The sequence below is a fragment of the Sorghum bicolor genome, chromosome 1 (assembly GCF_000003195.3).
Source record: "Sorghum bicolor cultivar BTx623 chromosome 1, Sorghum_bicolor_NCBIv3, whole genome shotgun sequence".
Classification (NCBI taxonomy): domain Eukaryota; kingdom Viridiplantae; phylum Streptophyta; class Magnoliopsida; order Poales; family Poaceae; genus Sorghum; species Sorghum bicolor.
This window is the reverse complement of record NC_012870.2, coordinates 56,596,250-56,609,910: the sequence shown is the minus strand read 5'-3', so window position 1 is coordinate 56,609,910 and position 13,661 is coordinate 56,596,250. Positions and strand designations below refer to the sequence as shown.

The following is a 13,661-nucleotide window of genomic DNA, read 5'->3' as shown; positions in this document are numbered from 1 at the left end:
CTACTCTCTCACAAATAATGTGTGATCTATATCTCCTATAAAGATAAATCTCACTAGCTATTTCTCTTGGCATGCAAACTATTCACATTAGTATCTACTAAAACATCCCACTAGCACATAACACATTCAACTATCCCACAATGCAAAATATACACATCAGCATCCACTAACATATAAAACTAACATATGCCATTACATCTTCATTCAAGCTATTCACATTAACAAACCAATTTACTTACTAACATATATTGTTGCATTATCAATACCATACACATACATCTTCTTCATACTTGTGGCAACGTATGGGAATCTTTCTAGTTTGCTAGATGTTCAAGTCTCAACTCTGCATTTAGTGTTGGTGGCCGTGTAATTGACCCTTTTTTATTTGTCTTGACCTTGAGATAGTTGAAGCCTTTATCTGCTCGAGGATTAGGTTTATGCATCAAGATGAGCTAATAAAGCATCCTATTTTTTGTTTAACCTCCGCAAAACTCCTTATTTGCTGGTTTATACTCCTTCTTTTATTAGATAAGAAAAGTTGGTTCCATAGTTGATGATCTTGAAGTTATTGATACCATTGCATCAAAGTTCATGCTTGAGGTGTAGCTTTTCATGGTGCATGTTCAACACATTTGCCATTATCTATTTCTCCCACAACTTATTCTAATGTTTAACCAATATAAATGAAAGACGAGCTTATTTAAACCTCTATTTTCTTTGTTGTGTACTACTACAACATTTACCATTGCCATTTGCCTTGTTGTAGGATGATTAAGTCGCTGACAATGATAAAGAGGTGAAGAGACGCAATGCAGGAGACCTGGACTATGGCTTTGACTAAGTTGAGTTGTCTTATGATGTTGTTTTATAGCTTCAGCGAGGGAAGTGCATGCTAAGTACCCCTAGGGTGTTAGAGTTCGAGTCATAAAAGACCCACTCTTTATCTGTGGCTTCGACCCACAACAACTAGGAGGAAAAAAACTTATTTATCTATCCAACATCCAAAGTACAGGCTTGTGGGCAACTTATCTCATGAAGCTACGGTACCGCTGTGTATGGGTGGGGCTGGGTTTAGAGATTTGCTCGATTTGTATGAGAAGATCTTCTTCTTAAGGCGTCTGTCTAGGCACTGTGAATCGAGTTTTCTTTATAATTCTTTTGCTTATTAGCACTTGCTATCTCCAAATTGAATTGGACTTTGGTTGTTTACTTGTTTGCCTGTGCGGCTGGAACTAGAACTTGTTAGTTATTTAGACTATAATGGACCTTTTTTTCTATTGTTGTGATTTATTAAATTTGTTATGATTTATTAAATTTATTGTGTTGAGCTAATTTGAAGTGGTTACATGTGTCGGTGTTCCTCATTCAATTTATCATTCCTCACTGTTATCAGTGTGAATCTGACTGCACTAATTTTCGACGTCCCGAATATTTCGTTTTTGTTTTTTCGATCGAGTAATCCTAATTCTAATTTTGTTTCCGTGTATAAAGATATAAAATAAAAAGTAGCTAGAGGATTTCTTCAACAGTTTCCATCCCTAAAACTCTCCCCATAAAAGGCGCAATCCTCCTTTTTTAAGTAATCAAACAATTCTAGATTTAACTAAATCTATAAAAACTAACTTTTATAATACTAAATATATATTATTAGATTAATCATATAATAATATTCTAATAGTAATAAAACATATAAAGATATAAATATTAATACTATTTTATATAAATTTAGTTAAATTTAAAAGTATTAATTAGGTTTAAATATAGAAATATATTTTAAATAAATTCAGACGGAGGGGACGGAGGTGCAAATTCGACGCGGGCCCATCCCACTCGGGGTTGGCCGGTTGGGACGAGGCGTGTCCATTCGCACGTGTGCTCCCCTCCATCCGTGCCTGTGCCTCCACCGTGGAGGCCTCGACATAGCAAGCGTCGGCGCACCGGAGGCGACCGTGAAGCCAGCGCTGCGCCAGCGACTCTTCTCTCTCCTCCCTCCGCTGTGCAGTGCAGGAGCACCACACACGTTCCGGCCCGTTCCTGCAGCAGGCCCGGCAGTGTAGTTGAACTGCCGTGACGGAAGGGAGAGAAGCCGGCGTCGGCCAGCAAAGTCGCCCCCGCGTCCTCTTCTGTCGTCGGCTACTGCTCATACCCAATCCTCGTCATCGTCGGCGTCCAGATCTGGGCGTCCTTTGCCAAGGTAGACCCTAGCGCCTAGCAATTCTAGTATTTGATTTCCCATTATCCGATATGTATGCTGTTGTTTGCATGAGATGATATTGCTTGTCAATTGGGTCACAATAGACAAATTTTTGTCAAGTTAGGATACCAACAGACTCAAATTGTTAATGTTCGTTCCTATAAAGGTAGGAATGGGATATATTTCACTTGGGATCGGTCACTGCAATAATGCCATTCTCACTGACAATAATGTTTATTTTGAGGTAGCGTTTAAATGTTGGAATTTCTAATGTTTGGATCCATCTAAATGATCAGTAAATGAAATTTAAGCCTCAGTGCGAAACTACAGCGTGTCATTATCTTACTGCTGCACACTTCTGGAACTGAGAGAATTTGGTTGGGTTGAGACGCATGGCTGGTTGACAGGAGGGGGAGGAGAGCCGTGGAAGATGATACTGCTCCAGTCCCCGTCGAGGTTCCTGCTCCAGATCCTGCAAGACCGTGTTCTCAGGTATGTCGCTCGCTGCCACCTTGCTTTCGCTTAGAGAGAACAGAATCACATCTTGCTTCTGGTGGCATGGTTGTTTGCATTAATCTCATTTAATTTCATTTCATGCGATGTCGGTGCGATGCAGCGGCGAGAAGGGCATAGACATCGACTGTCACACTGTAGAGTTCGATGATGTCCGGTATCATATCCAGGTGAGCTCTATATTGTCGCATAGATTTGTGTCCAAAGCAGTGGCCACTGTGCCAAGTCTCGGCAATAAATAGATGATATACTTAGGGCCTGTTTAGATCCCAAATCTTTACATCCCAAAACTTTTGGGGTGTTTAGATGCTTCCCAATTTTTTTGGTCTGCAACACACAAGACACGCAAGACACGGGCCCCTAAGCAAGTTTACACAGTTTTGGGGCTCTAAGGTCCCAAATTCCAAATCTTTACAGCCCAAGTTTTACAGGCCCCTGTTTAGATTCATTCTCCCAAAAAGTGCTCATTTCTCCAAAAGTTTTGGCTGTTTGGCTGTATCTAAATAGGGCCTTATACCACCATGGTGGCAATGGCTTGACAGATTTTGGCATCAATCCTAATCAGTGTCAAATTCTTAGGGTAGCTAACTTTTGGCGAGGTTGGTTTTGGTACAAATTAAACAGTTAATCCTAAGGTGGCTGACTTGACTCCTAAGAAATATCCTAACCGAATCAATCTAACTTATCTCTTTCCTAACAAACCAAACCAATCTAATCCCATGCGGTACTGTTCACGCGCTACAGTACCGCATGGGCCCTGGGCAGGCTCCACTTGCCATAACAATAACAACAATTCAGTAGTTAATTGGTCTATTCTTCCCAGTTTGGTATGTGCCATTTGATAGCATTTCCCTTTTAACCTCGAATTACCTATTTGCTCACAACAACAGTAACAACAAGAGCAATGAATAAAATGCTGTCACCTTCTCACTTCTTGAGTTTTTCCATATACTGAATGGTTGCCATAACACTGCATACCAACCATATAATTAGTCACAAGCACTTAGTGGTGCAAGTAAAGGTTTTGTCTGTCTTTCGTAATATAACATGTATGGACTTGCTAGTGTTTGAGCATTACTATTTCAGCTGAAAGTGTGTTCAAATTTATAGGTTGATATTGTTCTACTTTAAGCAGGTTTTTGTCTATTTTTCAAGTTCTTGGGTGTGGAAGCTGCATTTTCTTATTTTCTGAAATGAATATGGACATCACTCTTCATGTACACACTAGACATTAGGACTATCACCTGTCTGATGCTCAATATCACAATTCTAATGAATCTGAGCTTTGATTTCAGTTTTCTATGAGGAATCCAAAGGTAATGGTGTTGTCAGTTGCTTTGCCTCTGCCACCTCCTGAAGCGATTTTGTATGATGGGCTTCCACTTGGTGCCATTGAAGCTATAAAAGCAGCTTATGGGCCAGTTGTGCAGATTCTTGATCCTCCAAAGGATGGGTTTGATCTCACAATGAAGATAAATTTGACAAAACTTCCACTTGATGAAGGTTCTAGAGTTCCCTTCTCAAGGTTATTAATTGTCTTGTTGTGCTGCATGATCAAATTGATTGATGCTTTCTTGTATCTTTAAGTTTCTCTGATAGTAGATTTCAATGTAGTGTAACATTTCCAAGGTTATAGCTGTCTTGCCGAACAGCATGTTCAAACTTGTTGATGGTTTGTGTATCTTTAGATGCTACTAGAAAGTGCTGCGCGACCTTGCCGCGCAGGCCCAGCATTTGACCTTGAGCGCATCTTTGTCATTCTTGGTGTCTGGTGTCTCTCTGTCCGTCGTCTTGCTAAAGCCCTCCTCAAGTGTCAATAACTTTATATAATCTAGGCAAAAGTGGCTTTGGATTAGGCCAAAGCTTCCATTTGTTGCAACGAAGGAGCTGTGAATCAAGAATACAGTGATAATCATAATGAACGAAGGAGAAAAAATTAGAATGGGAGCTTGTATTATGAACTTTTCATAGCCAAATGGGAGGTTGTGGGCTGTCTTTTTTTTTTCATCGTATTGCTTAATTAGAAGTACTACGTAGCTATTTTACTTAAAAGTATTCGTTTGAAGAACCATAGCATTCTGAAAGGGTGCATGGCGTGCGTTGAACCTGCAAACAGGAAGCAGATATTTAATTAAAATAATGGACTTCAAATCTGATGTAGTTTGGAGGATGTGGGAAAATAGCTGCTCTAGACTATAATTGACGGAAATGTTGCTTATGAAACATTCGTATTGAAATGCAAAAATAGGAAGATAGAAAAAGAACATTCCAAGCTCCTAGTACCTGTAGAAACATATGCAGGTGAAACTGTGAAAGTCAATGAAAATTTTGTGATTTACTTTTGTCGCCGATTCTAGCAGGGTAGTGTAGGAAGTCAATAACTCTTAATTCATTGTAAATACTACCTTTGCTTTCAACTTAATGAAACGACAGAACACCTGTCATATTCGCTAAAAAATGGATAGAAGTAATGCCGTTCTCAGATAAGTAGTGCTGCATAGAAGTCAAAAGAGCATAGTACAAGTGTTTTGAGCACTATATTTTGTAAGATATAATCTGCTGTCCCTCTTGCATTTCTGTCCTGCAGTCGGCAGGTTCAAGTGGTCAGCTCTCGGCTGCCACTGTAGAAGTATGGCAATAGGCCATTTAGTCTTCCATAGTTGGTAGAAGTACACCAGCTAGAGTAGTGGGCTGGTTTAGGCTGGTACAAGAGTAGGTATTGGCTGAGATAAGCCATGTAGAGTAGTTGTTGGACTGGTGTAGTCACCATCCAAGTAGTGTACCAGCAGGTACATAGTTTGTGTATATATACCCTACCTATTGCAATGGAAAACTCAGTTCATTGCCACTCATTCAGTTCTCCAGCTTTCAGTTCAAGTCTGAAAGCTGTGTGTGTGTGTGCTGCGTGAGTGAGTGAGGGAGCTCAGGGCTCTTCCTCTTCCTTGGTGCAGGGGAGTGGGAGAGGGAAGGTGAGCAGGGTCTGCTTACCTGGTGCTTGTGTGCAGGTGCCAACAATTGGTATTAGAGCCGTACAGGCCGTAGCTAGGTCCACTGACCAGCAATGGCGGAGGATGCGGGCCGGAATGGTGGCCGGGAGGGTGGCGAGCGACAGCTCCAGCCGGCGCCACCGCAGGTGGAGGTGCACGTGGTGAAGGAGTTCGGTGGCAGCGGCTCCTGGCCCATGCTCACCCGCACCAACTACGGTGAGTGGGCGACGCAGATGAAGTGGAAGCAATTGAGCCCCGGCCGCTTGTGCTCAAGGTGGACAATCAGCCAGCAATAGCGCTGGCGAAGAACCCTGTTCTCCACGACCGAAGCAAACACATCGATGTGAAGTTCCACTTCCTGCGTGATTGCGTCGAGGAGAAGCAGATTGTCATCGAGTTTGTTGAGACCGGTCGACAACTCGCTGACATCTTCACTAAGCCAGTAGGGCGACTTCGGTTCTTGGAGCTAAGGAGCAAGATTGGCATGGTGGACGTCAAGAGTACACAGCAGGATTAGGGGAAGATTGTAAGATATAATCTGCTGTCCCTCTTGCATTTCTGTCCTGCAGTCGGCAGGTTCAAGTGGTCAGCTCTCGGCTGCCACTGTAGAAGTATGGCAATAGGCCATTTAGTCTTCCATAGTTGGTAGAAGTACACCAGCTAGAGTAGTGGGCTGGTTTAGGCTGGTACAAGAGTAGGTATTGGCTGAGATAAGCCATGTAGAGTAGTTGTTGGACTGGTGTAGTCACCATCCAAGTAGTGTACCAGCAGGTACATAGTTTGTGTATATATACCCTACCTATTGCAATGGAAAACTCAGTTCATTGCCACTCATTCAGTTCTCCAGCTTTCAGTTCAAGTCTGAAAGCTGTGTGTGTGTGTGTGCTGCGTGAGTGAGTGAGGGAGCTCAGGGCTCTTCCTCTTCCTTGGTGCAGGGGAGTGGGAGAGGGAAGGTGAGCAGGGTCTGCTTACCTGGTGCTTGTGTGCAGGTGCCAACATATTTTACCCATACACAGGTTTGTTCAGTTTGGATAGTACCTGCGACACCTTCTTGGAGCTAACCTTTTATCTTATGTAAACCATGGCCTTTGCAGGTTTCTGAACCTCTATGAGATCTCCTGAGTTCGGATCACTAACCAATCTGATTGTTGGGTCTGCATGAAACATTTATTTATCAAAGTTTACTTATCCAAGCAACTAAAATGACAATGGTAGAGAACGTTTACATCAATATTTGGTCTGTTTCTAGAAATGAACAACCCAATATGCAGATTAAAAAATAACAAAAAAATGGTAGAAGTTGAAATGCAATCAAAATATATATTTTTTTAAAAAAATTATAAATGAGATACAACAGGTTAGGGGGTAATTATACATACAAAGAACTGATTTGTTTAATATACAACAAGTAGGTGCATAATGAATTGCCTGATGCATACATTTCAGTTTGAATAGTAGGGTCCTAAGAACTTACTGCATATATGAAATTATGAATAGTATAGTAACCAACAAAGAATTTTTTTTTATTTTGCATATGGAAACTAATCTGCACCTGGTTTCTAGCCATTTGTACAACAAACTGAACTGATGAAGGGATATTTAGCTCACTGATATAACTAAATAGCTAAGATGTTTACTTATCTGTTAATGGAAATGCAGACCAAGGAACTATAAAAGGTTTGGGAAATGCTGTTTCGTGTATTGTTTCAAAGATCAGTAAGATGAAATCTTATTTTATAACATTGATCAGACCACTAACAGTAGGAACCACAAAATGTAAACACATTTGAGTTTGCAAAGGCCTAAGGGATGAATACAGATCTCTGATGCCATCCTGCTTTACTGTACCCCAAATTACCATAATTTTTTTATTTAGATTTGCACTAACCTAATAAATTTGCAAAATGAGTGAGCTGCCAAGTTTTGGCCAATGCACAATATGATAGAAGACAAACATCTAAACTCACAGATTGATAACAAAAGGAGACAGAAGCATGGCAATGACTGAACCTCGAAGGCTATATATGCAAAAAGGATATTAAGAACAACTCATGCTTATGCCCAATCTGAGTACCTGAGGCTTTGTCAGTATCACTAAACATGAATAGTTCTATGCAAGAGGAACCTTCCACGGGAAGGCAAGAATAGAAATCATATATGTCCTGAACTATCGACAAAGGATTCATTCTTTGTTTAAATTTTTTTGAAGCTTTAACTCTGGATTATCAGGAATCCTAGTTTAATTACAGATATATGGACTTTTCAATATTTAACCCATTACCTTGCGACGCAGGAAGCTCCACAGGCGGCGCAGTGCTCCGTTGGCTTGCTGAGCTACGCCAGTGGCCATCCGATTTTCCTGTGCCATTCTTTCACAGCGGCCCTGCTCTGTTTTTTTCTATGGGCTGCAGTGGAGGTTCAGGTCCCATTGGATGGGTGCTGCGGCCACTTCTGTCGCTGGAGCCGCAAGGCCGACGCACCAGCGCTTGCTGCAATTGACGGCGCGCACAGCGAGGCCGGACCTGCGCAGCCAGGCGGCGAGTGGCCAGTGCGGCAAACGGGACGAGGTGGAGCTGAAGCAACGCAGGCCTAGCGTGGTGGTCAGCATGGACGGGGCTCTAGCTGCCCCTGCTACCCTTGCGCGGTCGCCGCCGAGGCTCGCGCAGGCACGCCGCGTCGCCTAAGGGTGGCCACCGCCGGCGCGGCAGGCGGCAGCTACGGCGGCTCCACCCAGGGCCACTATCGGGAGCTAGGCGTGCCGGGGAGATGCGTCCGCGCCCACGGCAGAGGCTGGCCACCACGGGGGCCCACGTCGGGAGAGGGAGGGGGCATGGCCAGTTTGGCCACGCCGCCGCGCAAGGGCCGGGGGCATCCACCGGTGGGGCCCTCTCGTGCCGGCGCAGCCCCGTGCGTACCGTGGATGCGCGAGAGACGAAGCCGGCGGAGGCGTCAGTACTGCGAAGGCCATGATTTGCGAGCGCCCGGTTCTCTAGCTTAACGGGCAATGGACGGGTCAGCGCCCGAACCGACCTGCAATTGAACGGTCCAGATCGCCTGATTGCTCGATCCAGCGGCTCTCGGCTTAACGGGCGACGTGGCACGATGGTTAGCCCGCTTTTGGTGCAGGAATCGTATTTAGAAGATTTGTTGGGCAAAATTTCAATAGTAGTTAGGCCTTGTTTGGATACTCTCGTATTCATCTCAGTCGACATGTGTTGAGGTGGATTGGGGTGCAAATTAGTTTAAGTTCCACCCCAATACAGCCCAACACATGTGGATGGAGGTAAATACAAGCATATCCAAACAAGGCCTTAGTTGGAAGCATCTTCCTCTGTATATGAGTAGATGCTTCTGATGTCACACGAATGTACGATGCGGTTAGTTGTCTAAGATTTGCATTGATTTAAGTATCCTTTACTAGATTATTAGTAACTGTTACCTCAAAGAAAAAAAGGGTAACAAAGAGCTCTAGGTCTATTCAGTTTGTTCTTTACATTTTTTTTACAGATGCTTGTTTTATTTAATGTTGATTGCATCTTTCAATTTGTTGCACAATGCCATCCCAATTATCTTAACATTTTTTGTTCATCAATTGTTATTCTTAATTTATTAGTGCAGTTAAACTAAAATGTCTTCCTGTTTATTGGGATAAAACTGGCTTTGCACTGCTGAAGTGTTGTGGTGTTTTTCCAGGCCATCATAATATGTTTAGCCTGCTCGGTCGTTGTTTACTCAAAAACAGGTGCTTAAGCCTTAGAAAACAGGGAAGGTGTGGAGGGGTGTGTGAGTGTGTTTGGGTCTATGTATGACTCCTTTTTCTTCTATTAATACAATGAGACACAGCTCTCCTGCGTGTTCGAGAAAAAAAAAATCTATTTTTCATCCATCACCTTTACATTTAGGCGCTTGTATTTCTCTTTAGAATGTAGAATTCGGTCAGTGAGTACTTGATCTGTGGTGTTTCATTTATGATAAGCCTGCCAAAGCCATAGACATCTCCTGAAATGTGGTCATTTTTTCTATTTAAGTCATGTTCTCCTCTGTATTTGTAGCCTCTAACCATTTGTTTATTTACTATATTCCAGAGCAAAGGAATGCTATCTTGACACAAATTGCATCTATTAGAGAGGTTGTGCTGGGTGCACCACTGAAGCTCCTGCTGAAACATTTAGCCTCGAAGGCAGTTGCGCCTAATGTTGACAAGCTTGTTGCTCTTGTTCATCGGCCTAATGAATCTTTTTTCCTTGCTCCCCAGGTATAACTTTAGTAACAACAATACCACATTATCACTTAAGTGTGCTGTACTAATTTTATCATGTGCAACAAATGGGATTCACTGTTGTTTTTTCAGGCAGATAAAGTTACTATTGTGTACCCAATGAGATTCCAGGACTCCATTGATATTGTTTTAGCAACTTCCTTCCTGCAGGTATTTTGGATGCTTCCTTTTGTTTCTTTCATCAGCTTCCTGGCCTAGTGTTCTTCATGGTCTTTTGTCGTTTATGGTTATCGTATCAACTACATTTGACACTAAAAGACCAATTTAACCTATCATAGTGCTACAATTCATACTGCATGTATATATGCAGCAACCCATCAATTAAGGAGTTTTCCAAGCCCAAATATAACTCTTACTTTCTGTTGGGCACTTCTGTAGTTCTGTATCTGTTGGCTGTAGCTCCAAAAGACCAGTCCTACTCAGCCTCGGGCAGGACTCAATTGATGGGAGCATTGCTTACTCTTTTTCTTCTTCTTGTTTAAATTTAGGAATTTGTGGAGGCAAGACGAACAGCTGCACTTAATAATGTTCCTTCTTGTATGTGGTCTCCAGCACCACCTCTTGAGTTAAAAGGAGTATCTGCTGATGCACTGAATGCAAATGCTGGCTTTGTTACTTTCGGTAATTTACACTTTTCCTAGTATATATACCTTGTTCCTCCATAAAACTATTTTGCCTCACAGACTTTTGACTTGTGCAGTTGTTTACCCTCGGCATGTTGAGGGTAAAAAGCTAGATAGAACAGTTTGGAATTTGTTGACATTTCATGCTTATGTAAGCTATCATGTAAAGGTAAGACCCTTTAATCTGGTGTCATTTGGTTATATAGAATTACTGAGTTACTACCAGCAGCTTCCCTTGAATATCTGGGAATTTACTAGTCATGGTGAATCGCAACATTTCATATGAATGACTGGATTTGACTGACTGGAACTGAAAATTGATTTGTTTGCTTCAAATGACATTATTGTGGCCTATTCCAAGTAATATGTGACACTCTTCTTTCCATGCCTAAATTTCCCCAAAGAAGCACACGACACTGTCTCTTGATAATGATTGTGCCATATATGAAAATACAATTTTTCAAAATAAGTCCTGGGATTTGAGCAAATAATCTGGAAAAAAGTTTCAGTTTCAGATGGGGGCAGAGAAACGATTTTTTGGGGAGCACTGTATTTTCACAGCGTACACTTCAGCTTCCAAGTCAGAACAATAGAACCAAAGGACTCTTCTTTGATCCCGTATTACCAGCGGGCTTGAGTGGTAATACAACCTACTTCTGGATAAATCTGTAATTGCAGATGGCTATCTTGGGAGAAATTGGGAATAGTTTCCTTAACCATACCTAGCAGTCTCAATTTTGAACAACACTCTATTTGGGAACATTTGATATTTGTGTAGCCTGTGCATTGTGTTGGTACTTGGCTGCTTGCCAGTAAGCATTCAATACTGTGCATCTCGACTACCATTGGCTCATATTAAGTGTTCCATGTGGAAACCCAAGTCCCAACATACACAACCCCATATATGTAAATCAAGCAGTCAATCTTTGTTCTAGCAACTCCGTCTTGCACTACTACTGAGATACAGAGGAGCATACATTATCATGTCAAACTATAGTTATATTATTGATATAAACAAACCCACACCTTCGTTGTTGTTGTTCTCTCTTAATTTTATTTTCTTTTGGAAGCAATTTCTGCTCACAGTAACTATTAGTCTTCTATGAACTTTTGTTATTAGATTAACACTAAACCGTTACTTATAGTTTTACAAGTTCTCAATTGCTATGGTTTCCTGTATCAGTGTTCTGAAGGATTCATGCATACCAGGATGAGGCGCAGGGTTGAGTCACTGATCCAGGTAGACTTAAAACATTCTTTTGTTGGATCAGGTTATTCTAGAGATCTTGTACTTCCTATGGTCGTAAATATAAGTGCATCTATGCTTGTATTTTAGCTTTGACCATCAATATCTAAATTCAATAAAGAGTGATAACACAAAATTGAACATAATAGATTCATTGTGGTTGTCATAGTATATAACTCTTTTCATTTAAGATACTCCCTTGAAATATAAGTATCCTAGGAATTCTAGGACAAATTGTGAGATAAAGTATAAAGTAAATGGCACATGTAACCCTCCTTTAATTGTACAGGGATATTGTGATTACCATATTTGAGTTGGTTATGGACACTATTGCTGCCTCTTAAAACTAAATTGTGTGCGTGTGTTGGCCACAAGGAGAGGGGGTTTGGAAAAAATTATGAATGCTTGATACTTTATATTTCAGGACAGAGGGAAAAATATTTTTATAAACATTCCTAGTCAAAGTTAAAAAAAAATTGACCTACGACAAACTTAGATAGACTTATATTTGTGATTGGAGGAAGTAAATACTTCAATATCTCCACTAACCTGACATTGTTCTTTCATAAATCATAAGTCTTTGTATCCTTTCAGGATGAGTTGTTTTAGCAACAGGTGCTGCTTGCTAGTTTAATGTAAGCATATGACAGTGGTCTGATGGAAGCTACTCATCGGGCAGGAGTCAGAAGGGATAGCATAAATTCAGTATCGTCCAATGGATGGATACAATGATCTGAACCAAAATTTCTAGGAAATAACATATATGAAAGAAACTAATTGAAATCCTGATTGCTATAGCACCATGCAATGTTTTCCTGACCTGCTTTGTACTGCAGGCGTTGGACCAAGCGAAGTCTGATGCAGAGAAGCTGAAGAAGTTGGTACACGGTGGATCTTTCAAAAGACTGGTTTGTACTTCATGCAAATAGCTATCGTCTACGCATATGTTATCTTATCAATCATTGATTCATACCATCTTCGCAGAGCCTGAAGAATGAGGTTGACTCACGTTTCTGAAGGGAATTGACAAATGATGTTGTTTGATTGTACCCGATGGATACACTTTGTACCATTTGGTTAATGACTTATGTCGTGGGAAGCTTACTTCCGTCAGTTTTGGGAGCAAAGGCTCGGAACCGGTTAAATCCATGGCATTGAATTTTAGTGTAAATTTGCATTGCTTTTACATATTTATTTACTAGGCTGAAATCTGTCTTCTTATCAGTTCCATGATCCCATCTCCTTCACGAACTGTCCGGACAAGTCTTTCGCAGGCTTTGCAACCAAAGAGCCTGCTGCCTGCATCTCGGTGCAAGTAGCAGGTATCGGCATGCTTGGGAAGTCTTTGCCTTATCTTTGCATGCGTTAGACTATCTCTAACAATCGTCACCCAAAATACAAGACCTGGGTAGCGCTACAGGGTTCCATACCTATTTTTAGTCTTCTCCAACAACAAGACCTAAAAGACAACACTCTCTGCAAATGGGTCTCGAGGAGAGAGGATACCCAAATTTGGGTTATGCCTCTCCTGATACCCAAAATGGGTTTTCTGTATGGGTATTCTGTTGGAGGCTATAGGCTATAGGTATTGTGTTGGAAACCTATTTTGGGTTTGGGTTCGCAAATGCATGTCCTGTTGGAGACAGCCTTAGGTTTTTACACGATGTGTACACATTGTAATCAAGTTTTTGTTCATTAGAAGCCTATAAGTTTTTGTTCATCTTATAAATATGGACACATTATAAATTGATATGGACACATTGTAATCATTAGAAGCCTAAGTTTCTGTTCATCTTATAAAATATTTTTTCATATATAC

The 13,661-nt window shown here is 41.3% G+C and overlaps 1 protein-coding gene across 5 annotated transcripts; it reads left to right on the top strand.

The window, feature by feature from the left end:
* On the top strand, positions 1,822 to 13,072 carry LOC8055154 (actin-related protein 2/3 complex subunit 2A). Of its 5 annotated transcripts, none has more exons than XR_002449041.1 (11): positions 1,822 to 2,194; positions 2,491 to 2,686; positions 2,811 to 2,877; positions 4,003 to 4,210; positions 9,780 to 9,949; positions 10,046 to 10,123; positions 10,462 to 10,594; positions 10,674 to 10,765; positions 11,106 to 11,236; positions 11,780 to 11,836; positions 12,679 to 12,750. XR_002449041.1 is itself a non-coding variant. In XM_021450805.1 (11 exons), the coding sequence occupies exons 2-11, from the start codon at positions 2,625 to 2,627 to the stop codon at positions 12,857 to 12,859; spliced, it is 972 nt and encodes a 323-aa protein (XP_021306480.1). In that variant the 5' UTR covers positions 1,827 to 2,194; positions 2,583 to 2,624; the 3' UTR covers positions 12,860 to 13,032. The 5 variants fall into 5 exon arrangements, 4 of the variants coding, with proteins under 4 accessions (XP_021306480.1, XP_021306481.1, XP_021306478.1 ...); XM_021450805.1 differs by lacking the exon at positions 11,106 to 11,236 and adding an exon at positions 12,827 to 13,032 and having other exon boundaries at positions 1,827 to 2,194; positions 2,583 to 2,686; XM_021450806.1 differs by lacking the exon at positions 11,106 to 11,236 and adding an exon at positions 12,827 to 13,032 and having other exon boundaries at positions 1,827 to 2,194; positions 2,525 to 2,686.

Bases quoted from the DNA above. Each gene is read 5' to 3' on its own strand.
- LOC8055154 (XM_021450804.1), top strand. From the start codon at position 2,625: ATGATACTGCTCCAGTCCCCGTCGAGGTTCCTGCTCCAGATCCTGCAA. The intron at 2,687-2,810 runs GTATGTCGCTCG...GGTGCGATGCAG, and splicing joins CTGCAAGACCGTGTTCTCAG to CGGCGAGAAGGGCATAGACA. The intron at 12,751-12,826 runs GTTTGTACTTCA...CCATCTTCGCAG, and splicing joins GTGGATCTTTCAAAAGACTG to AGCCTGAAGAATGAGGTTGA.